Source organism: Cervus canadensis, chromosome 14 (assembly GCF_019320065.1).
Source record: "Cervus canadensis isolate Bull #8, Minnesota chromosome 14, ASM1932006v1, whole genome shotgun sequence".
Taxonomy (NCBI): domain Eukaryota; kingdom Metazoa; phylum Chordata; class Mammalia; order Artiodactyla; family Cervidae; genus Cervus; species Cervus canadensis.
Genome location: NC_057399.1, coordinates 28078146 through 28104783, shown reverse-complemented (window position 1 = coordinate 28104783; position 26638 = coordinate 28078146). Strand labels below are relative to the sequence as shown.

The window sequence follows — 26638 nt, the reverse complement described above, 5'->3', positions numbered from 1 at the left end:
ATTTTTATATTTTTTGTAGGTTGAAAAATTAAAAGAATGATATTTCATGACATGAAAATTATATGAGTTTCAGATTTTAAAATTTGTGGACATTTGTTTTCTCTCTTATAGTACCTCTATAACATGCTTGAATTTTTCCATTGACTGTAAAGCCTGAAATACTTACTGCCTGGCCCTTTATAGAAAAAGCTTGCAGATCCCTGGTTTAGAAGAGCACGGAACTTAGTGTCAGGAAGGTCTGAACTGTGCAGTAGGACTGCCATTTACTGAATGTATGACTTTGAGCAAGATATCTAACTTTTCTAAGCCTCAGTTTCCTTGCTTATAAAATGAGTATACAAATTATATTTAACTTGCTGAGTTAAATGAGATAATACATTTGATATATTTAACATATTGCCTATCACTCAGTAAGGAATCCACACATTATCATTGCTGTTGTTTTACCATAGCAACTGTGATTAAATAAAATTGCAAAAATGAGGAATTTTAAGGTTAACATTAGAATAGACTGTAATCCATTGCAGAATAGAAGAGATTGTGTTGAAGATTCTACAATATTATACTTAGGACATTTTAAAAGCTTACTTTAAAAGGCATTTTGAATTAAATAACAACAACAATGTCTCACTCAGAATGGATAAAATTGGTAGGTCCTGTGAAAATAGAAGGAAATGGCAACCCACTTCAGTATTCTTGCCTGGGAAATCCCATAAGCAGAGGAGCCCATAGTGTCCCAAAAGAGTCGGACACGGCTTAGCAATTAAACAACAACAAAAAAAAGCAGACAAACTCAGATATGCAGGAAGAGTTGAAATCGAAAGCCTTATAACTAAGTCAAAACCCTTACCTCTTCAGGCACAAGCTTCCTAAAATCTGGCCAGGTACTAGAGTCAGAAAAGAAAGTGGTAGAACTCCATAGAATTCATGAAGAGACATCTTGCTGAAGAATGTTATGGAAAAAGACTAAAGGAAAACTTTTCAGCTCTGATCTTTATACTCATACCAAAGTATGTCTCAATTGTGAAATCTCAACAGATGATAACTCTGCTCAGAAGGCCAGGGCTGAAACTGCTGGAGGCAAGACTGCAGACAGTGCTTCTATACACACACACACTTGTACCACCACATTTTGATGCATGGAGGAGTCTTTTTTTTAATTTATTTTAAAAAATATTTTAATTTATTTATCATAGCTCCATGACCAGGGATTGAATCCAGACCCACCTGCATTGGAAGCTCAGAGTCCTAACCATGGGACATCCAGGGAATTTCCAGAAGCCTTTTTAAAATAGCAGCTCTATTAGGGTAAAATCCATATACAGAACAATGCATCTATTTAATGGGTACAACTCAGTGGTTTATAGTGTATTCAGAAAATTGTGCTATCATGCCCAACAAGCAATTTTAGAACATTTTCATCACCTCTAAAATGTACCCATTAGCAGTCACTGCCTTCAGTCCCCTGGTATCTGGTAACAACTAATCAATTTTGTTTCTATAGACGTGCCTATCTGGACATTTCACATACACGGAGTGAAACAATATGTGGTGTTTTGTGAATGCCTTCTTTCACTCAGCATAATGCTTCTGAGGTTCATTCATCTTGCAGCAGGTGCGTGCGTGCTAAGTCCCTTCAGTCATGTCCAACTCTTTGTGACCCTATGGACTGTAGCCCACCAGGCTCCTCTCTCCCTGGGATTCTCCAGGCAAGAATCCTGGAGTAGGTTGCCATGCCCTCCTCCTGGGGATCTTTCCAACCCAGGAATTGAACTTGTGTCTCTTATGTCTTCTGCCTTGGCAGGTGGGTTCTTTACCACTAGAGCCAATTGGGAAGTCCTTTGTAGCAGGTATCAGGACTTTATTTCTGTTCATTGTGAGATAATTTTCTATTATATGGATATATCATTTTGTTTATCCATTCATCAGTTGATGGACATTTTGACTGCTGTATAAAACTCTTTTTGCTCTGACTGAAGCTACAGACTGTTATAGCATACTTGTCCATCATCTTACTTAGTTGCTATAGGGCACTGGTTCCTCCTGGTGAGAGATAAGAGATGTTAGTGTAACATTCAGCCAGAGTCATGTAAGGGAATTTGCAAGAACTTGCCTAGGGAGTACTTAAGAGAAGGTGATCAGGGTTGAAACAGTTTTCTTCTGTTTAGGAAGCAATGCTGAAGGGTCACTCAATGCAGTTCATGAGAGCAAAACCTGAAAATGACTGATAAGAAATGCATAAATAAATTGCTGATGAGTCATGTAACAATATAATACAACAGTGGAGTTGAAAAATCAGCTAACCCTAGAATATTATATGAAATTCAAAGACAAGAAAAAATTAAACAACATATTGTTTAAGTACATATTTATATAAGTGATAGAACTAAAAAGAAAAGAGGAAATAAGTCAGCCATGATCATTCACAGTAGTGGTTACTATCTCAGAGGAGAGGTAGAGCATTAGACTAGGAATGAATGGTCACATGAATAGCTGTCCTTCTTGGTACTGTTCTTGGGTTAGAAGTGAGGTCAAAGGCGTTCATTGCAAATATACATAAATATATATGTAAATATAAAGCAGGGCTGTTGCAGACTTTAAAAAATGCACAGCCTAAAAGTTGAGAATTATGTTTTATTCATGGGGACTTAAGCTCGGGAGCATGAGGAAGATCCCCTGGAGTAGGAAATGGCATCCCACTACAGTATTCTTTCCTGAAGAATCCCATGGACAGAGAAGCCTGGCAAGTTGCAGTCCATAGGGTCTCAAAGAATTGGACGTGACTGAAGCGACTTAGCACACAAAAAAATTTAGTGATTTTTCTTTGTGTGTGAAGTTACAAGAGTCTGGGCTTAATTAAATCATTCCTTTGATATATACCTTAACTACCTAGGGCCAGTATCCTGTTTTCCTCCTTCTTGAATCCCCTTAGGGTGCACTGCTGGGGTAGCTACAGAGGTTAATGACTTAATGTCTGCAAAAAACTGTTTACTGATATGGCAGGTGCCATTCTTTGTCCAGACTATTTATGGATTATTGATGACAGTGCCAGGCACTGAAGAATGTATGAATAAATGAATTCAGGGTGTGTTAGTTGCTCAGTCCTGACTGGCTCTTTCGAACTCCACAGACTATAGCTTGCCAGGCTTTTCTGTCCATGGAACTCTCCAGGCAAGAATACTGCAATGGGTAGCCATTCCCTTCTCCAGGGGACCTTCCTGACCCAGGGATCGAACTCAGGTCTCCTGCATTGCAGGCAGATTCTTTATGGTCTGAGACACCAAGGAAGCTTGAACTCAGGGTAACTGAGACCAAATTTTAAAAAAATGAGATGATAAATAAAAGTAATGCACATACACAGTAAAAATTTGGATAAACATAAAACCTGCGATTATAAAATAGAAAAAAGTTTCACTGGTTCAGGTAGAAAAATTACAATTACCTTTGTATTGTTACAGCTTCCTATTCTTTCTCCTATGAATTAAAAAAATATTTTTAATGATACTAAGAAAGGTCAAGTTGATGTAGGCTATTCCCTGTGGGAGCTGTTTAGGACGGGCTACTCTTCAGATTCCAACTGCCCTGGTCTCAAGGCCTCAACACTGCCACTAACCGTCCATTAGCTATAAAGGCTGCAGTCTGACACAGACACGATGTCATCAGGTACGGCCCTGACAATTCCGCCCACGTTCATAGAACACGCCCTAGAGGCGTGCCCAGCTCCCTTAGGGGCGTGTCTAAGAGGCGTGGCGGTCCTCAGCCCGAGCCCAGGTAACTGGGGGCGGGATCGGGAGGCGCCACACGTCGCGAAGTGATGACGTCAAGCGCGCGCCTCGCGTTCTGCGTGCGCAGCTACGGGCTGTGGGGGTCTTGATCCCGGGTCCTGAGGGTAGGGAGAGGTGAGCTGTGCTGTTTGCAAGATGTTTCGTGCTGTTGACTCTGCGGATGAGGAAGAGGAACAGGCGGAAGAGGATTGTCCTGAATTGGTCCCCATTGAGACGAAGCAGAGAGAGGTGGAAGAGGAGGAGGAAAAGTCTGGCCCCGGCGCTAAGATCCCAGTCACAATTATCACCGGGTATTTAGGTAACTAACCATCCCGGTCAGAAAGTTCAGTGAACGCTGTTCTGGGATTTGGGGGCTGATGGTGCCCCTTCTCCTTAGGCATTCGGGCCTTCTGGCCGACGGCCAATGTCTCTGAGGGTAGGGGCTGGGTCAGTTGCTCCCCCCGTACGGGTGCCTTCTCTTCTCATGGGTTAATGATGCTCAGACCCCTCCGCGTTAGGGTCACATTTATCAACTGAGGTTGAAAATTAGCCTCGCATTTTTAGAACTAGTTCTAGCTTTGCAGTGTGAAGCACGGACCCGCCCCTCATTATGCATGTGACCCCTAACAAGTTGCATTTCTGAAGTTCACTGCCTCACTTGAAAATGGAAATAATACCAGTCACCTGGCTCAGTTTGCTTTTCTCTTGTGCTTAGTGGGGCAAGAAACGTATGTTTTATAAGAAGGTTCCCATTAAAGGTGTCCTTTCTGAAAACGCCCAAGGGCTCTTCCTCAGTATATTCCCCTTCCCCACCAGCCAGTTTCTTCTTGCCTTTCGTGTAAAATACTCTATCACAACCTTTTATTTTTTTTTTTTAAATATCTGTTTGTAACGTACTGTCGGAGAAAGATAATAAAATTACGGTGTCCTCCGAGACTATATTTCTCAAACTTAAAGACTTTTCAGGAGTTCATGGGGTCACTTAATTCATAAGTTTGTAAACAGAGTAGTTTCCTGAAGGACGGGTTATGTGCTTATACTAGTAGTGCTTTGTTGTAAAAGTTTGAGAAGTATCATTTTAAAACTACAGTTAAATAGAAGGGCTAGAATAAATACCATATTAAAAGTGTAGGGAAAAGAAGTGAAATGATCTGGGGAAAAGAGAACCATTTCTGGATGCTGCTAGAGACAAGTATAAACTTGGTGCACCTGAGGGCCTTTTACATAAAAACAGGAATTAAATCAATGGCATGACTCCGTCTCTCTCTCTCTTTTTTGCTTTGTAGACTTAAGTTTATTTTCATTTTTACTCAGGGTTAATTTTATAAAGGAGTTTATTTATTTGTAAAGGAATTTCCCCAGTGTTATTCAGATGCAGTTTCACTGTGAAGTTGAGCAAATTTTTGTTCTGAAACAATATAGTTTAGACTTGCCCTCCCCACCTTCCCCATTTTGCTCACTGGGAGATCAGAAGAGCCCTGCAGATAATGGTCTGAAGCTTAGGAGTGAGGCCTCACACCACCAACTTCATTCCTGAATCTCAGAGATGGTTTCCCTGCTTATTGTTGAGCATTTTTGTTCCCTTGGTTTCTATCACATTTTTCTTCTGATTTTCTGCCTACTTTTCTGGCTTCCCCTTAAAATTTTTTTTTTATCCCTTCTCTGGCCTCTCTTTTAACTTCATACCCAGGTGATTTCTATTTTGATGTTCCATAGACATGTCAAACTCTGCATGTCCAAAACTTCATGTTAGCATCCCGTCGTGAATGGTGGTTGCTTCTGTGATCCTAACCATTTGGAATATTATAAAAGCTTCCTAACTAGTCTTGAGTCATACTGCCTTTTAATATGTTTTCTGTATTTTAGCCTTAGTGATCTTTATATATGTCAATCTGATTTTGTCACACCCTTCAGCAGTTTCTATTTGGGTTAAAGTTCAGATTCCTTAACATGAGTTTATAATCTTGCTCTTGACAACCTCTTTAGCCTGAGAAACTGTGACCCAGCCAAGTGAACTACTTTTACTTCTAAAAAGAGCAAGTGTTTTGGCCCCAGGAGGACATTCTTCTTATTGTTAGTCCTCTGGCTAGATGTCCCTCTTAGGTGCTCCACGACATCTTGTACATCTGTTGACTCTATCATCTTGTGGCATGGTTGCCTCTTTACTAATCTGAATTCCCCCTCTTTCTTCCACTTCTCTTAATGTTTCTAAACTTCATGAAGATAGAGACTGTTTGTGTCTTGTGCACTTTTCACTAAGGTTCAGTATAATCTCTGGTGCATAGCAGACTTGAGTGCTTGAACTATGTCTTAGCATCTTTTGCTTCCTGATAAGATGGCTCAGCCGTAAAGAACCCTCATTGAAGGAGATGTGGGTTCGATCCCTGGGTCAGGAAGATCCCCTGGAGTAGGAAATGGCAACCCACTCCAGTATTCTTGCCTGGAAAAGTCCATGAACAGAGTCGGATGTGACTGAACGTAAACACATAGTTACCTATAAAGCACTAGTAATTCTACAAAGCCTTCCATGGCCACCTCATCCTTTCCATTTTCACTGCCACTGCGTAGTGCAGTGCTCATGCTCAGGGCCCTTGTCCCACATTTGGACTGGTTTTAAGAATGTCCTTATTGCTCTGTGTCCTTAAGATCTGTTCCTTCCATTGTGAGTATTGACCTTTAGTGATATTGAGCTTCCTAAATCCCTCTGAACACAAGCCTTACATCCCTTCAACAACTTTTATACAGATATGGCCCCCAAAGGTTGAAGGTATTAATATCCTACTACTCAATAAATCCCTCCTAGTTATACCCTAGAAATCTTGTAAAGTTACTGCAGAAGATATGTACAATCTGTATGCATGTACACAAGTTCTTTTTAGCAGCACTGTTTGTAATAGCAAAACACTAGAAACAACCCGAATGCCCACCAACAGAAAAATATGTAAATAAATTACATTTTTATATAATTGACTACACTACTATCTATATGCAATTAGTGTTGGTTATTTATCTTTTTTTTTACCCCTCTATGGATGTTCACAAGACCAATGTTTTTTCCTTCTGCTTGAGCTGAATGTATTTAGGTGTATTATGCCACCTACTGGATAGAGTTAGTGTAGCTATATGAACTTTTCTATGTATGTGATTATTGTGTCTTTTGTTAACATTTCCTAGGTCCATTCGCCATTGTGTGTGTGTCAAATCAATTTTATAGACTGCTTTAAGCATACTAAAAACAGCCATATAGACATTCCGAATTTGTATGTGGTTAAAATAAAAGGTAGGTCTTTATGTGTACATTTTGGGGAAGTAAACTATTCATGGCTAAGAAACACTGTCATCCTGTAAAGGGATTTAAATACTTTTTGTTTTATAAACTACATGGCTACTTTATTCCCCAGGAACCATTACTTCAATAATTCCTTATTTAATAGAAAATTTAGATAACCTGATATTAATTGTTTAAGTTATATAGAAGACTTTTTTTTTTTTTGTCATATGAGATCAAAGAAAGCTATGTGAGCCACCTTATTGGAATGTTTGTAAATATTTGTAAAATTTTATAAGACATAAAACATTTTTAATAGTTTTCAAAGGGTATTTTAATCTTTTCCTCTAGAATCTTATATTACCATCGTTAAATAATATTTGAATAACATGCAAATTTTAAAGAGCGTTAGGACTCTTCACACTTTTTTGTCCCTTTAAAATTAGTCTTTTGACTTTTGTTATTTAAAACAAACGTATTTTATAGGTGCTGGGAAGACAACACTTCTTAACTATATTTTGACAGAGCAACATAGTAAAAGAATAGCAGTGATTTTAAATGAATTTGGGGAAGGTAAGTAAGTTCAATAAATGCCATGCTATAAGAATGTATTGAACAGTTAATTCAGCTGGTGAATTGATATTCCATATGCAGAAATGAAAATGCAAGGTATTATCATGTGAACACATTGCTATGGATAGTTTTGGAAAAATTAGGTTCATTTATGTCAAGCTTTATTTTGTATGGAGTTGAGGTACTGAAATCATATTGTTTCTATAAAATTTTATTTTGTATAACTTTAGAATTCATACCAGCAGAATTAATTAGATTTTTACATAAATACTCCAGAAGTAAAAATCTAAGGAGTTGAAAGAAAATCTTTCAGGAAGATTTTTGTACCAATTAGGAAGATCCTTTTGTGCTGACTATATTAATTGCAGGTTTTGAAAATATTTGAAAATACTTCTGTCTTATAAATTTATCTTATTGAATGTTTATTATTCTGCAAAGCTGTTAAAACAGAAGGCTTAGAAAATAAATATGTGGTCTCCATCCTCAGGCAACTTCACTTATCTGTGAAAATATATGTATTTTCCAGTTTTTTGTCTTCACTGAACTGTGTTTTAAGAAATTTATACAGCAGTGTTAGACATACTTCTCTGATTACTTTTATAAGTTTTTCTTCTCAGGTGTGAATTTCAGTAAAAGCTCATGTTTAGCTAAAAAAATATAACTTCATTTGAATTTTTTCTTAAATTATTTTTTTTCAGTTGCAAATTAGTAAAGGAACTAAGTTTATGAGAAGAATGTGAGGCCTGTTAGTTGAACTTGATTTCTGGTTTAAATAAACTGAAGAGGATTTCAATAAACTAGAGTCCTGTCAGACAAAAATAAAAATCATAAGATTTTTTTAATCTTAGTTTTTATTTTAACTTCTTATTAACTGATCTTCTGTTGGACACTGATTACATTTATTATCATGTGTTACTATTTTTCTTCAGTCTTTCTGGACCTTTTTTTTTTTTAAACAGCTTTGTCCTTTAGAGCGTTTGCAATACTTTCCTTTTCATTTTATAAATGTTCTCTTCACCCTAAGTTCTGTAGCAACCCCTTGCCTAACTAAAACTTAAACATAAAATATATATCAGTGAAAAATGATTCAGTTTTTTTTCCTTATCATTTGCTTTAATGGATATTTAGAACTTTCCTGGCTTGGGCATGTTTCTTTGTTGGAGGAAATGTAAGATTTTTTAAATCATTCTTATTTGATAACAAGCATCTCAAACTCTCATATATATTTTTTTTCTCAAGTAAGCATTGCTAAGAAACATGTGTGTATTTGATTAAAATTTAATTTTTAAGTGAGTACATTGGTACCCTGACCAAGCAAACTTCCTTAAAATGAACTAAGGGTATTACTCATACAGGAATGCTGAACAATCTGTCTAGTAGACACTGAAACAATTTAGAGAAAGAATGAAAAGAAAAAATACACAAGAGACTGAAAGGCATATGTTTAAAAACCAATATATAAGAGGGAGGTGGGAGTGGGGATCGGGATGGGGAATACATGTAAATCCATGGCTAATTCAAGTCAATGTATGACAAAAACCACTACAATATTGTAAAGTAATTAGCCTCCAACTAATAAATGAAAAAAAAAAAACCAATATATAAACATACTGGTCTATCTAGAGAATTGGCCATGGACAAGAAAGAATGCCTTTAAAATAGCTATTTTATTAGGAAATGGGAGCAGTCTAGTAAGAGGCCTAGAGAGGAAGTAGATAACTTTCATTAATTTTGCAGTTGTCTCTTTAGGGGCTTAAATCCTCTTACAGAAAGAAAAAATAATCTAGAGTAATATAGTTTAAAATATTGAGATAGCCTGAACAGAATGAAAGAATACAAATTATGAAATATATTTTTCTGCTTCGAAATCTGCTGTACTATTGAGTATCCTCATCTTTGTTTTTGATTGACGAGTGGACATAATCTAAAGAGTGCTTCCTGTTAATTATTCTAGGAAGTGCAGTGGAGAAATCCTTAGCTGTCAGCCAAGGTGGAGAACTCTACGAAGAATGGCTGGAACTTAGAAACGGTTGCCTCTGCTGTTCCGTAAAGTGAGAAAAGGATATACTCTGTGCTTGTTGGCTTCTATAAATGTTTATTGGTTATATTTCTAGCTTTGATTTTCTTACTAAATTAACAGAATCTTCATAATCTTCTTCATTGTATTTTCAAATAGAAGATACACCTATTTAGGATGCATTTTCTTTTTCTATTGATTAATTTTAATACTATTCCATACATTAAGGCAGTGTGGTCACTGTGGACTTCTCACGAATATTGCTCCTTTCTAAATTTCTCAGTTATTCACATTAATTCAGTTTTAAGAGATAAATAGCAGGCTTTTGTTTTTCATTTTTAAAATGATCTTATTCCTTAAATGCTGAACATTTAACACATAACGATTAAGGGAAAATATTGTCTCAATTTTAGGTACTCGGACATTTGTTAGTTGTTTTTGATAATCATGTTAATTCACAGTGTAGATCTTCCAGGTGAATATTATTTTTCCTTCTGAACATATAAGGGAATTAAGACTAAAAAACATTATAAGTCTGCATATCTAGTTATTTGAACCAAGATTAGGATCCATTTTCTTAAAGTGTTTCTCATTGTCTTAGCTCTAATGCTGTGGTCATTTTATTGAATTTTATTTTTGTTGTTGTTTTTGACATCAAGTTTTAATTAATGGTCCCTTTGGTGCATGAAAGTCTAATTTTATGTTTAAAAAATGATTATTATGAATGTAATAAGTTATTGGTCTTACTTCCAAGATTTCAACCTCTAAAAACAATATAAATGACCCCAAAAAAGAAAAACCCTCACTTCATGTTCCATCAATGATAGTTGTTTCAAGGACGGTGAATGTTTTATTCACCAATATACCCGCTCTTAGAAAAGGAATAACACATAGTAGTCACTCAAAAGTTTGTTGAGCAAATTATGAAAATTAATACCTGTGTTGTTGATTTTGTACAGTCCAGTGAATTATATTTCTTCTGCATCATTTACTATCTTAGATGTTTTGACTGTGAGTCAAGTGTATTATGAAGGCTAAAGCACAACAGGTCTTCTTAGCCAATTAAAATTAAATGTTTTCTTATGTTTTTAATATTACTAAGGAAAAAGGGAAATTAAAGCCTACTACCCTTATTCAGAACAAAAATAAAAGGTAGGTATATAAATAAAATTGTAGGTATTTAGCTGTTCTATTAAGCTACTGTAATTCATACATTTTGTCATTATTTTCTGTATTGACCTTTTTCTTTCATAAAGCTATAAAAATAACAGGTTCTGATTTATTTTAGTCCAGTAAATTAAAATTCCCTCTGCTTTTATCTAATATCTTGTTACTTGTCAACATATGTGCATCCATTCCTCTCCACTCCCCAAAACTGGTGAAACTAGATAGACATGTTGTTAGAAGCTTGGGAGTGAAGTAAATTTTTGCATGCCTGAAGATATTTTTATCCCTGGTTGCTAAATATATTTTTAAATGTTTGTGATGATCACTTTAAAATATTCAGGCAATCAACTGTATGTCATGTTTTGGTATTCTCCAGGGACAATGGCCTTAGAGCTATTGAGAATTTGATGAAGAAGAAAGGGAAATTTGATTACATACTGTTAGAGACCACCGGATTAGCAGATCCTGGTAAGAAATGTCATTATTAAAAACCAAAATATAGTTCTTAAACATTTTAAAATAAATATACTAGAGAAATATATAGAATGAGTATTAAAGCTTTACTCTAGATTAAATTTTTTGTTTTGTTTTGATTTAAAGGAGAAAAAATACTGAGTCATGTTTCTTTGGCAGATGAACAATGATTAAAGTATTAGATAATTTTAACATGTTAATAGCATTTCAATTTCTATCAATTGATTTAGGATTATTGGTAGGAAGAAGAGTTGTTAAAACTTTCAGAAAAATCTAATAAAACATAGGAAAAAAGGAGACATTCTACTTCGGGTATATGTTTAAGGACTTTTGGAGTTAAATCCCAGAAATACTTATTCCCTTAAATTAATTGTTAGCATTTGTTTTTCTACTACTAAGCTTGAAATCATTTTAATTGTAAATATTATTATAAGGTATGGAGTTAAATCAAGCCTGAAAGTGAAAGTTGCTCAGTCATGTCCAGCTCTTCGCAACCCCATGGACTATACAGTCCATGGAATTCTCTAGGCCAGAGTACTGGAGTGGGTAGCCTTTCCCCTCTCCAGGAGATCTTCCCAACCCAGGGATCGAACCCAGGTCTTGCACATTGTAGGCAGGTTGTTTACCAGCTGAGCCACAAGGGAAGCCCAAGAATACTGGAGTGGGTAGCCTATCCCTTCTCCAGCAGATCTTCCCGATCCAGGAATGGAACTGGGGTCTCCTGCATTGCAGGCAGATTCTTTACCACCTGAGCTATCAGGGAAACCCTACTGGGTCTTTTTTCTAGTGTGGAATTAATAATGGTTATCTATGAGGTTTTTACCTCTGAATGGAATTACATCTAAACTTCCCTGTTGAAAGCTACACAAAGTCTACCTGTTTCTAACCATGGGTTTCTGTTCCTTCTTACCCAAATAACTTTTAGGTAACATTTTATTCCTAGTTTGCAGAACATTTAGTTTTGTAAGTCTGACCCATTTATTTTTTCATCTAAGTCTATGACACTGCACATAAAATCATATTAAAGAACTAAGGGGTCATAGTTGTTTAAAAGAAATACTGGAGTGCACTAAAGGTTCACTGTAATCAATTGTTAATTTATTTTGAATTATTTAATAATAACATTGTACCTGTGTTTTCAAATTAGGGTTGAGTTGGGCTTTTTTGGTCCTTATATTGATACTAGGCATGGATTTTTCATACATTTTCATACATTTCCAAGAGGTCTAACTGATGATAGGACTTGAACCATTATATTGATGTTAAATATTAATTTAACTCTGGTAAGATAGGGAAGTATACTGTGTGCCTTTTTTTGAAATAAAATATCAATGTCTTTTGTTATAGCCACTGTATAGAGAAAAGTTCTTGTGATTTTGAGAGTAGGTGAATTTACTAAAACACAGTTCGGCTTTTCAGAGGAAGTAAAAGTTAAATAAAAATCTCAAAGAAAGCTTTTGCAGAGATTGTAGGTATAAACAGATGAATGTTCCTTCTTTCTTTAGAATAATGACTTTTATTGTTTGGTTAAAAATGAAACATTGATTATTAAAAAAAAATGCAATAGTACCTAAGAAAATACAAAGAAGAAAGTTTAAAAAAAAATGTTGCCCTGTGTCTCATTACTGTAAAATATAAACAGGTAAGTTTTATTCCAAGATTTCTCTGTGCCAGGGCTACTTGCTGTGGTATGTTGAATGACAGCATCAGCCTTAGCTGAGAGCTTTGGAAAAATACAGATTCTATTTGGAAAAATAGAGAATCAGAATCTCTGAGGGCAGGACCCAGAAATCTGTTTCAATAGGCCCCCCACGTGATTCTCACACATGCGTAAGTTTGGGAGGGTCTGCTTTCTGTGTAAATATGCCAAGGTAATTCTATAAAATAGGATCACATTCTGGGTGCTATTCTTAATAATTATTAATTCACTTTCACTTGAACTTAGAAGAGAACTTGAAAGAAGTAAAAGGATTGCTGAATGTCAGATAAATACTTCTTCATTGCTAGAGATGTGAGTTAAAAAAATAAAAGATTATAAAGGACATAAATTGGACAAGTTATTTTTTTTAACTACACATTTAAAGTTTCAGGTTAGTATTTATTGACTGTGTGGCATAAAGGATGAGAGAATTAACACATTACCATGTTCTCCTATCTGGTTTTGGTTCATTGTTTCCTTTGCTATGTTGTCAAGGTTTCTCACATTTATATTCTGCCATACTTTGTTTAGTTCTGTCTTTAAACCATTTCAGTTGTCATTACCAGCACAGTAACTTCTGAGTTCCTGAGTTGATCAGTCTCTTGATTGACTGAACTTCATGATCATGGATTCCCAGGTGGCACTAGTGGTAAAGAACCCTCCTGCCAGTGCAGGTGACATAAGAAACTGGAGTTCTATCCCTGGGTTGAGAAGATCCCCTGGGGGAGGGCATGACAACCCACTCCAGTATTCATGCCTGGAAAATCCCATGCACAGAGGAGCCTGGCAGGCTACACAGAGTCACAAAGAGTCAGACACAACTGAATCAACTTAGCACACATGGGTGCATGCACATATGGTCTGGTAATCTTTTCAAGCTTTCAGTCTTGTATTCCTGGAGATCTTGCATACTTCATTGCTTGAGAATGTTTTTTGGTTTTTTTTATTTAATATTTGAGGGATGACTTGGCTAATCTCAGTGTCATTCATATTTTCCTGGAATTACAATATACTTTTTTGTAGGTTTAGTGCTTCATTTAGGGACTTTTTCCTTGTTTATTACCATGAAGAATTTTTCTGTCAAATTATTGAGTTCTCTTCTTTATGATACCAGTTTTTCTTACATTGAATTTTCATTTGTTCTCCATATTTATTATCTTGTAATTGTTTTGGTTTGCCTTTTGCCTCTGCATTTACTGTAATCATCTCAAATCTTCCTTTTTATCAGTAATTCTGTTTCCATCAATGTCTGTTGATGTTTTAAATGAATGAATTCATTAAATAATGGTATATTGACCTTAAGTTTATTTCTTTAGCATTCCAAACTACCTTTTCACATTATTCTGCTTTATTTTGCTTTAGAGCTTGTTTTTTTTTTTTTTTTAATTCTTGCCTTTTTTAAAAAAGAAATTAGTTTTACTTGTTTCTTTTTGCTCTTTTAAAAAAAATTTTATTGGCCATGCCATGCAGCTTGTGGAATCTCAGTTCCTGACCAGGAATTGAACCTAGGTCATGGCCAGCAGTGAAAGTGCTGACTATTAACCACTGGGCTGCCAGGCAAATTCCCAGCGCTTGTTTTTAATTAAGATTATATTGTTTTTATCTTCCTTATTATAAAAAAAACCTCTTGGAAATTTTCTTTCGTTTCTTCAATTATGTTTCCTTCCAGAACAGGTTCTTTGCCATTGGTATTCCCCATTTATTTGTTCATTTTTCCCTTTCCTCCTTTTATCTTCTTTTTGCTTCTCCTAAACTGTAATACATATGCATAATTTTTTCAGTGTGTTTATGCTTAATGTGGGAGACTCAGAGAACTTGTCTCTACTTAGATGTGGTGTTCATGAATTTTTTAAATACCCTACCCATATTACCTAAACTTGCTGGTCTCTTAGGCATCAGTTTGAAAGCTGAGTATTGCTGAGGGATGGGGAAACAGAGAAAAGATGTGATTGAGACAGATGGGTAGTGTGATATTTTAGGCTCTGCTCTCTCACAATACCAAGTGTTCCGTTCTTGTATTAGCTCAAACTACTTGTGAATAGTTTTCCCATACCTTTTGTAGGGGCATCCTTGAGCTTCAGACCTTTCTCTCCATTTTGCTCTGAGCCCTGGAAAGTGACCTCCCCTGAAAATGTGGAGGCAGAAAATTTTACTCTTGAAGTTTCTTTGTTGACCTTTTCCTGTATTGCTTATTTCTCCCTTGGTTCTACTTCTCATGATTTTGGAATAAAATGATAAATATAGGATTTTGTAAACTATTTCTGTATAACTCTTGTTGAGGTTTGGGGTAGATGTAAGAACTATCATAAATCACATAGAACTTACTATTTCTTATTTTTACTATCATCCAAAAATTATGGCAGGGGATTGTTTATTTGGTTGCTGCTGATAAAATTTGACTTTCAAAATTTTATTTAGTTTATTCTTATGTTTTATGAGATTTTGAAGAATGGAGATTCTGTAATTTAGCTCAGAGTTTCTTAACTTGGTATAAATGACATTTTGGGTTGGATAATTCTTTATTAGAGGGGACTGTCTTGTGCATTGTATGATGTTTAATAGAGTCCTTGGCTTCTACCTACTACATGCCAGCCGCACTCCCGTGGTTGAGATGACCAGAAATTTCCCCAGGCCTTGCCAAATAGTCCCTGAGGAGAAAAATCACCCTGGATTTAGAATCACTGATTAACTGCATTCTCTCATCTTTATTTCTCCTGTTAAACACCTGCATCCAAATTTTAAGTAGTTCTTTCACATGTAGTTTGATAAGTATTAAACCAAAGATACACATCAGGTTTAGAATAAAAGCTCTAATACAGTCTTACAGCTCAAATTAATATTAAGCAAATGTGAACTATTGGACTCATAAGCTCTCTGAATAAAAATCAGTGAATTAAAAAATATTTGTGTACAATGTTAGGAATTTTACTGAGTGGAAAAATGAATACTTTTTAAAATAACTTATTATTTGGAATAGTGATATTCACAGTAAATTTCTTTTTCTCCTTCATTAATTAAAATCATGTTGTTAGTCAAGTAAGTGAAGAAAATTTTTATTGGCAATTCAGTTGTTTCCTGTTTAGAAGACTGACACTCTCCGGTCCTAAGCTAAATAATTGTCATGGTAAAGTAATTTCCTTGAAAAGGACAGGCATTGATTCAGCCCCTGTTACTCACAAATCCTATTTCAGTCAAATTGGAAAACTATTAAGTTTTTGGGAAAAAATCAATAGGTATCAGGAAACCATTAGATCTTGTGGCCCTTGCTATATCTTGCATGAGTAATCACTGTAAACAGTTGACAGGTATTTCATTGTTGACGCAGAGTGATGCTTGGGAGACCACATCTCGTCAGGGTAGGTGGACAGCTTTAGACACTGGAATGAGTTCAGTTATCCTTGTTTCTCCCCATACTCATTCTTTTAGACAGCTTTGTCACTAATGGGGCCTCTGATGCTTTGAAAAATCAAATTCTTTCTTTGCTGTCAGTTTTCTTTTTCTTGTATTGTGGCATACTAATCAGGGTGTGTGGTTTGGTGCTGAACCAGTTTCTATCAAAAACAAGTTTTAATTTCTTATTTAGAAATTATTTTTCCTCAAAACATTCTCTAAATTTTATATACCATACTAATAAATAGTGTAAGGATTTATTAGTAAGGCCTTAATTAATTTTGTCATACTTTTATTCCGTAAAACTTAAATTTTTGAAAATTTACAAAAAAATTTGAACAACTGATTTTGGATTTATCTGTATTTGCTTTGTTTTCCTTTAGGGAAATAATTATTTGTGAGCTGTATGATTATTTTATTCAGGAGAGAGAAAATAAAAATAAGGCCTATGTACATACAGCCATTCTGCTCAAAATATTTGATAATATTTATTGATAAATTATTATGGCATTGGTAAAAGCTTGATATTGTATTTGTATGTAATAATACCTGTTCTTTTTTTTTTAATTGAAGTAAAAGAGAGGGCAAGAAATGGATAAAAATAATAAATGGTTCTATCACTGTAATCCCTTAAGTAGATTGAAAACCCATATTTTATTTGTATATGTATTTGTCTGCTAATTCCATTGGGGCAGTTTAAATCATTATGGATAGAATTTTGTTTCCTAGTTTGAAGAAATGTTTTTATTTGATAAGTATTATTATATATTTTCAGGTGCTGTAGCTTCTATGTTTTGGGTTGATGCTGAATTAGGGGTTGATATTTATCTTGATGGTAAGTTTAGAAATGAATTTTTCATATTAAGATCATTTTTGTTTATTCATTGTATACTTCTAATTCCTTGTATTGATACTCTTTTTAAGCTTGTTTGGTTTGATGATGAAGTCTTTGAACAGATTCTAAAGTCCCAAACAGGATTAGAACCAGATGTCCATTGTAATCTCAACTCGCAATTTAGTGCTTCCATTAAGGTTTTCCTTTTAAAATACTATGTAGATTTTCTATATTCCCTGATGTTTAATTTATGCAGTTAGTATATAACTTTTTATTTTAAAAAACATACATAGTATGAGGATCAAATTTCTACTTTTCCCTTGAAGGTAACAGTTAAACAAAGCTCCCTATCCCTTACCCACTAACACTTTTGGGCAGTCTTGTTCATAGACTTCTTTTAAGATGTATTAGAAATTTCTGAATTAGGCACATATATCCCCTGAAACATCCCCCGCCTTTCTGGAAACCATGTTTTCCTAGACTAAGGGGTGAACTTTAAGAATTACTGAAACTGGGCCTCATCATTTGGCCTTACTATATATGAAATGTAGCTGGTTAAATTCCTTAGGCATCATCAAACTCATTCTGTTGTTGTCCTTCCAAAGATTATTTAGCATGTAAATTCAGAGATTGCCCAACTAATTGATCATTTGGAAATTTAGGTACATATTAGATAAAAGAATTAGATTGGTGAGAATTAGATAAAAAGAATTAGATAAAAGAGTTAGATTGGTGAGAGATGTTAGAAATAAGATATTCTAAGATGCCTCAGATTTGTTAAGCAGTATTTTAAATAAGAAAAGTTTCATTTTTGATTATGTGAAAGTAAACTAAAGATAAGCTATCTTGTGTGATTTATCACATTCAACTTTACATTATGAAATACATGTCATCATATTTTGGATTGTAAGCTTTTTAAAGGCCAGAGAAATCTTATTTTCTTTTTTGTTTATTTAATTTTAAACATTTGTTTTAATTACATCTTATCTTGTGCCTTAGAATAGTGATAAGTACATGTTTGAAATGCATCTACTTACTAATGGAATGGAGTTAAATTGCAGTGCTGGAAAGAGAAACAATATTTTATTGAGTGACATTTGTGAACTGAAATGCATTAGTTTTAATTTTCATTTTTAAGAGTAAAAATGATTAAAAGATTTATTCCTTTGTAGGTATCATAACTGTTGTGGATTCAAAATATGGATTAAAAGTAAGTTGAAAAATTTCTGTGAGTTACTACTTATTTGTTAAGAGCTAGGTATATGAGGATTGATTATATTGTTTTTTCTATGTTTGTGTCTGTTTGAAATATCCTTAACAAAAATAATTTTCCACTGTAAATATGAAAGATACTGCTTTTTATTTATTTACTTATTTTCCATTTATTTTTATTAGTTGGAGGCTAATTACTTTACAATATTGTAGTGGTTTTTGCCATACATTGACATGAATCAACCATGGATTTACACGTATTCCCCATCCTGATCCCCCCTCCCACCTCCCTCCCCACCCCAGATACTGCTTTTTAAAATGGCAGTAATATTATCAGAGAACTGTGTATTAAGCCAGTGATTTACATTTTTAATTTAATATATCATGTTTTGGGAACTTAACATGAAGAGGAATAAAGCAAATATGGTAAAAAAAAATAGTTTTTTTAAATATCCTGAACAATAGATGAAATTTGTATTTCATTTAATTATTATTTTGTATTTTTAAGTTAACTGTTTATTTTCTCCTTCTTTGATTTGATGTGATAAAAGTTGAAAGTGTAATATTTATAGTAAGAAAAATTTATAGGATCTCTGGAGAAGGAAATGATACACCACTCCAGTATTCTTGCTTGGAAAATCCCATGGACGGAGGAGCGGGCTACAGTCCATAGGGTCGCGAAGAGTCGGACATGACTGAGCGACTTCTGTTTTTCTTTCTTTCCAGCACAAAGTTTGGATATGTGTAACCCCTCCCTAGGATTCAGCCCCAATATTGATAAGTCTTTCTGTTTGATAGAGGAAATTGACCTTGATATGAGCATATGAGAGCTTATTTTTCTTGTTAAACTGCTGTCAGACACAAGCTGGAGATGATTGAGTTTTTTAAAAACATATTGCTTTGCCATATTTTGAAGTAATCAGGATTTATGCCTATGTTTGGGAGGAGAAACTCCCCTTTAAAAGGCATCTTGCTGTGAATGTTTTTGCAGCTTACCAAGGTGCTCAAAGGCATTTAAATGAACTTCAGTTTACAAAATGAAAAATAGATTTTAAAATGCATATTGCTGTATAAAGTAGTGTTTCTCAACTTTCTGAGTTATTACTAAAGGCAGAAGAGAATGAAATTATCCTCCATGTCTTGATCTGGTCTGGGAATATGGATAATGCTCAGAGTAATCATTTCTCAGAAGTTTAAATGTAATGTTTTAAAATTCACGCCCATTTTGTGTTCTACCCCACATTATAACTGAATTTCTTAATTTGAACAAGTTTGTTTTTCTTCCAAACCTTCAATAACATTAAGATGGCAGGCTTGTTAAATGGGTTACCAGTACCCCTTCATCGGCCCTTCAGTTCCCTCAGAAATAGAGAGACCCTAATTTGCGAAGTTTGGGAAATAATTCCTTTTTAGATGTTAAGTCAGATTTTATTAATAGTATTAAGAACCAAAGAAAGATCCCAAATATTATAGTTTTACTCTGAAATATCCCAGCTATCCTGAAATCATGATATTTCTAGTAAAATGTTTACAGAAGAAGCAAAACAAAACAAAAAAAGTCAAAATTCTTCACTCTGAATGTTTATTAAAGAGCATGTTTGAATCGATCTGCTATATAAGTTTATTACCAAATTTGGAAGATTTACAGGATAGACAGCAGGATTTTTTTTGTTTTTGATGGGCTTAAAAGTGCTTTTCTCGAAATCAAACTCTTTATGTATTTATGTATATTGGGGTGTGGAAGGTAGTTAAATAGAATCTATTATGAGTGTGATAGAAGCCAAAAAAAGCAAAGCAACATTCTGAATAATGCAAACACAGTAAACGTTTAACCCCCTGCCACCTTGATAAAACCTCTTAAATTATTAAATCAATATACCTACACAAAACTGACATACTGTCAGGATAATGGAAACTTCAGATTTTCTAAGTCAGGTGCCAAATAAATAACTTTTCCTTTGTATAAAGAATTTGCCAACTTGTCCAATTCCTCTGGTTGCAAAGCTTGACCTCAGGAGCTGCTTGTGATTCAGAGAATTCTGAGGCAGTACAAGGAATGACACTTGGATAATGGGCAGCAATTTAAGGGTGTCATGCTTCACAGAGCCAGCCCATCACAAGTAAACCTGAGAAATGGTACCCTGTGGCCAGCCAGCCAAATTGAAACTGAAGTGGTAATTGATATCATGGGCTATCACTCTAATGGGATTGTCACCCATTGATCTGAAATATTCATTTTTTAATCATGGGCAAAGAATTGGACAACTTCAAATGACAGCTCTCTATTCTTAGGACTTGACACCCAGGCTACTGACACTGTCCTTTTCAGTTCTACAAATGTGACAGCATTTAATGCAATAGAATCAAAGAATGAAGTTACACAGAAAAGGTCAAGTCAGAGGTTTCTTTTTGGTTCTTCTGTTAAATTGCACAAGCTGTTGAAACAATGCAGTCAGTAAACAGTTTGGCTTAGAAAAGACCAGAAAAATAAATAGACTGACATTATGCAATAATCTTTTTTTAAAAGCTAAAATAGCGTTAGCTATAACCAATCCATTGGAAAGAAATAGCTGCTGCTGCTTTTTTTTTTTTTTAGTGTCATCTGACATCTTTGATACTAGATTTCTTTCTACTTTGGTCAAAACAGTGTTTTTTACTTTCTTTCTTTCCTACCAGCCTGTTTCTATTTCTGTAAAAAGGACACCCTCTAAACCCTTCCTGAAGTTGTATCATACAGTGGTGTTATTTCAAAGGATTTACTTTTATGCTGTGCTAAGTTAGACTGTGGAACCTTAACCTTTTTGATATGTTGGATTGAATAGTGCCAAATTTTTAAAAATCTTTTCTGATATGTAGGCAAAAGCCAGTCTCTAAGCAGTGATGAGGAATCTGTTAGGGATACACACACATAAAATATTTTGAAAAAAACATTGCAAAAATGTTTTTTTCCTTACCTGTACAGATAGAATAGAATGTCACAGTTTCTATTTTTTTTTTTTTTCAGTTTCTATTTTTTAACTTTGTAAATGGGAGTCATCTGACTTAATGACTAATGGTGTAAGTCACTGGAAAATGTCCTTTTGAATCACAGACACTGGTTTTAGTCTTTTTGCAGAGTTTGACTTGTGAAGGTAAGAAGTTGCATAAAGGAAATGTTGAGCTGATAGCCAGAGAAAATAAATGTTAATGTGCATTTATTATTTGTTTATGTTTGTATAGCCTTCATATTTACATAGAACAGGGGCATTTATCTCTTCCGCTTTTTTATATGTTTATTACATACCACATTCTTAATAGAATTGTACCTATTGGTAGGTTTTTATTTGGGGCAGTTTTAATATGTTTGTGTATTTGATGCTTCTCGACTTCCTCGAGATCATAAAATGTTAGTCCAGTCCATGTTAGCTTTGAGTGAAAATTTCTAATCTTATGAAGATAGATTAGATGCCCCATTAGCTTCAAGTGAAAATTTCTGATTTTCTGGAGACTGGATGTATTAAAAACATGAGTTACTTTGTGAAAATACTATATTATTAGTTATGTTTAGGTATGGAAATTAAAAAAAAAATCTCTGATTTTCCTGTTATATCTTTTTCACACTCCTCCAGCTCACAGTTGAAAAGCCTCAGATTCATATGTAAATAAATCTTCCAAAAGATCAAAATACAATATTTTGAAACTATTTCAAAATTTTAAAAGAATTCAGTATTATAGGATCATTCGGAGACAGATGCCTTGCTAAAAATGAATCTTTGTTAAATAGATTTCCTGCTGACTAGGAGGGGGTTTGTTGCTGCACGTTGTGCAGTATTCTTCAGGTAACAATGTCCACTCATCTATTCGGCATGCATCCTCAGTTTCTTCAGTCATGTCTGACTTTTTGCAACCCTGTGGACTGTAGCCTGCCAGTTGAATTTATAGGATTGCACCTATAGTAGTATCATTTTGCACCTAAACTGGAATCAGTGCATCATTACTCTAGTTTTAGTTTAGACTGGTTTCCCCAAAAATAGAATTTGGCCAACTTTTAGGAGAAAAAAAGTTTTTCTCTATAGATTTTACCAAGGCTAGTACATAAAAGGATTACCAGCTTGCTTTTAGGTTCCAATTATCCAAATACCTTAAGGATCTACCTCTTCATGAATTGTAAAACTGATTTGATGAAATAATTTTGAATATAATTTTAGGTGATCATTATGCATATACTTTTATGCAGTTATTAATGACACTGAGTCAGACACGACTGAGTGACTTCGCTTTCACTTTTCACTTTCATGCATTGGAGAAGGAAATGGCAACCCACTCCAGTATTCTTGCCTGGAGAATCCCAGGGATGGGGGAGCCTGGTGGGCTGCCATCTGTGGGGTCGCACAGAGTCGGACATGACTGAAGCGATTTAGCAGCAGCAGCAGCATACAAGAATGATTTTATATGACATAAAAAGCTTTCACCAAGGTTTTAAAATTCATTTTACTTCTACTAAGCCCTCTTGAAATTTTTGAAAAATCACCCTATGAGTAGATATCCTGTGATGGTGACAGTGTTAGATTTATTTTTCTCTTTTGTGAAATAAGAATAGTCATTCCTCATAATTCTTATTAGGGATAAATGAGACCATGTTTATAAAAGGACTTAATAATTTGTGGAGTTCAATTCAAATACAAAAAATGTTATATAATCAAATTGCCTCTGACATTAGTAGGCAACTTTTTCTTGTGACAGAGAACATCTGTTGAAGGTTAAGGTAATGAAGGTGAAACATTTTTTAGAGAACTTTATGACACTCGTGACTTTAGGGATATAAATAGGATTTTGGAAAAATAATATGTACTCCCAGAGAGATCAAAACTATCCTGTGGACTTCTCTGTCAAGGTATTTTTGGTGCTAGCTTGACTCTGGCAAGGTGCAGAATAAAGTTAACCAGAGAGGCCAGATCATTCAAGTGTAGGTTTCAAAATGTTAACTGACTTTTTGCTAAATATCAGACTGTGTCCCTCCCACAGATCATTTGTTTCTAGGGAATTGGAAGGGCCCAGTACGAGTTCACAGTGTGCCTGGTTCTGGGGTGGGGCTAGGAATGGAGGGAAGTCTATTAAAGTACAATTCCAGTGGTTATCTCTTTAAAAAAAAAAAGTAATAATATTTAGAACAAGGACAGTTTTGTAAAAAGGAAAATGCCTAATTTCTGAACTGTAATGTTTTTATGACATTATTTAAATCTGGAGGGTTTTCCATTTAAGAAAAAGAAGAGGTCAGAGGACAAAATTTAAGCCCTTATACCTCACGTTCCCCTCAAAAAACCCCACAGGTTCACTGTAGGAAAAAATTTACAAGTGAGGAAGAAAATGGTTTCAAATAGAAAAGTTAGTCCTGAATTTGGATATTCAGTAATAGAACTTAATGGACCTTCCTGGTAGCTCAGTTGGTAAAGAATCCACCTGCAGTACAAGAGACCTGGGTTCGATCCCTGGATTGGGAACATCCCCTGGAGAAGGAAATGGCAACCCACTCCAGTATTCTTGCCTGGAAAATTCTGTGGACAGAGGAGCCTGGTGAGCTATAGTCCATGAGGTCGCAAGAGTCGGACCCAGCTTAGTGACTAAACCACCAATAGAACTCGAAGTTTTTATTAGAGGTAAGAAGTAAAAATCCTTTGTGTTGACTTTAGGTTGTGTGTTACACCACAGTAACTTGTTCAAATTTTGTTTTTGTTTAGCATTTAGCAGAAGAAAAACCTGATGGACTTATCAATGAAGCTTCTAGGTATTCATTTGTTTAAAGTATTTACTGATTACTGGCTAAATGGAAAAAGGAAATTATTGGTAGGAAAAACAAAACAAACTGAAACAAAAACATAATCAAGGAAAATCTTTTTCCTGTGTTTGAATTATTGATATTTATAATGGTCTGATAACTAAAATTTTATTTAAAACTATATTACAGCATAAACTGAGTGCTGAGCCCAGTTGTTCTTTGTGAGGAACTTTTAAATTGTTAACATTTAAAATATTCGTTGTTTTCATACAATTTCTTTGGATTGAAAATGATTGTTAAACAAGAGTTGATTCACTTCCTGCCTTTCACAGTAATTCATTTGACTCAAATGTTCACTGTTATTCAATGCAACAGAGGAACAATAAAGAAATAGTTGCAGTTTGACATTTAGAACATTTTTTGTTTAAATACCTTATGTTCTTAATTGGGTTCTCTTTAGACTTAGTCTACAGTGCTTACTCAGTCGTGTCCTACTCTTTCTGACCCCACAGACTATAGCCTGCCAGGCTCCTATGTCCATGGGATTGTCCTGGCAAGAATACTGGAGTGGGTTGCCATTTCCTCCTCCAGGTGATCTTCCCAACCGAGGAATAGAACCCATGTCTCTTATGTTTCCTGCATTGGCAGGCTGGTTCTTTACCACTAGCACCACCTGGAAGGCCCTCTCTTTAGACTTATGAATATTTAAATTATTTTGCCAACCCTAAGCATATTCTTGTTAATGGGGAAAGAGTTTGGGAACAGGCAGTAGTCCCAGGGAAGATCCCCTGGAGAAGGGAAAGACTACCCCACTCCAGTATTCTGGCCTGGAGAATTCCATGGACTATACAGTCCACGGGGTTGCAAAAAGTTGGACACGACTGAGCGACTTTCACTTTCACTTTCAATAGTCCCTGAATATGCTATTGGATTTAAAAGGGAGCTCTCCCTTCTCCCAGCCAAGATTTGCTGCAGATGATCCAAGCAGTTGATTGATTCCTTGTCATTTTGGAATATGGTACTCTGTTCTTTTATAATCCTGGCTAAACACTTCATTTGGTATTTAGCTATGATTCACATTAGACTAAACTTAAATATTTTTGTGATTTTTTTCCTTATTAAAATGCATTTATTATAGAAAATATAAGTATTTAACCAAATAGAAAGTAGCAAAATGGGAATGGCAACACACTCCTTGCCTGGAGAATTTATGGATAGAGGAGCCTGGCGGGCTACGCATTCTGTGGGGCCTCAGAGTTGGACACGACTGAGCAACTAACACATACATAGAAACCAAAATAAAGTTGCATACAGAAGCCCTTCAATTTGAATATTGCAGCTGTCTGTATTTTGAGATGTACATATTCAGTCTTTATTCATATGAAATTTACTTAAATAAAAATGGGATTGTGATGTACCTACTATTGAAACCTGCTTTTCAGTGAATTAAAGTTGATTTATTTTTGAGAATCTGGTTGTTCTTTAAAAATAACAATAAAAAAAATAATCAGCTCTACCATTAGGTAGTGTAAAACCAGTACTGGAAGCAGCCTAGTGATTAAACTTCCCTGAAGAATTGAGGAAATTTTAAAGAATCATAGAAAATAGAATTTCTAATCACAGTAAGCTATTTTGTTATCCAGCGTCCTATCAACTGGATTCTTTAACTTGAATTTCTGTAGTGTATCTATCTTATAGAGAAAATACATATTTGTAATGATGAAGGTAATTGTTCAAGATGCTTATATATCTTCTTTAGTGTAGTTTTTAAAAAATATTTAATATAGTATTAGTGTTAAGTGAACTTGTTCTTTGTAATTTCTTTGAAAATTATGGTAACTATTACATGGAATATTTTAATAAGTAGACTGTCCTTGTTCCTACCATATTGGATATCAGAATTATGCATTTCTTTACAGAGAAAATCATGAGTTGAAAATCATCCTAATTATAAACCATCCTTGATTGTAAACTTTTTGAGACTTATCTTTATAGTTTTAGAGTAGCCAGTAAGAACACTTAATAGATATTTTTTGAATGAATAATGTGAAATCTTAATTTACATAGTGATGAATGCACTTCATCCTTACTATTTGAAGAATGATAGTTTAGGGGTAAATCAAATTATTACAGAGAGTACTATATACTTTTAAATTGCTAATTGATCTGGAGGAGGTGTTTTCTGTTTTTCATTTCTTAGCTTTTCTCTTGACATCTGTTCTTTGTTTGCTAATTTAGGCAAGTTGCTTTGGCAGATATCATCATCATCAATAAAACAGACTTGGTTTCAGAAGAGGATTTAAACAAATTAAGAACAACTATTAGGTACAAAAATTAGAAATGTGTGTTAAGTACCTGCACATTAAAAATGTACAGAATATTTTTACTGTAACTGTTGCCTTGTAGAAATTTAAGGTTCAAGATTGACTTGCTTCAGTTATCACAGAATCACATATTCAGGGAATCACATATTTTGTTGTTGCA

General features: G+C 34.7%; 1 protein-coding gene across 8 annotated transcripts in view; it reads left to right on the top strand.

Moving 5' to 3' along the window:
- Positions 1 to 3814: 3814 nt before the first annotated feature.
- The window catches only part of LOC122453020 (COBW domain-containing protein 2), a 49506-nt gene continuing 26682 nt past the window's right edge, over positions 3815 to 26638 (top strand). For 3 of the 8 annotated variants that reach the window (XM_043486824.1, XM_043486823.1, XM_043486822.1), the window contains exons 1-8: positions 3816 to 4083; positions 7519 to 7605; positions 9560 to 9656; positions 11166 to 11257; positions 17128 to 17187; positions 18360 to 18397; positions 24117 to 24163; positions 26393 to 26479. In XM_043486824.1, the coding sequence (XP_043342759.1) occupies positions 3921 to 4083; positions 7519 to 7605; positions 9560 to 9656; positions 11166 to 11257; positions 17128 to 17187; positions 18360 to 18397; positions 24117 to 24163; positions 26393 to 26479 (671 nt within the window). In that variant the 5' untranslated portion in view covers positions 3816 to 3920. Of the gene's footprint in view, positions 4084 to 6938; positions 7045 to 7518; positions 7606 to 9559; positions 9657 to 11165; positions 11258 to 17127; positions 17188 to 18359; positions 18398 to 24116; positions 24164 to 26392; positions 26480 to 26638 lie in introns of all 8 variants that reach the window. The other 5 variants (XM_043486827.1, XM_043486826.1, XR_006272916.1 and 2 more) reach the window with 5 other exon arrangements.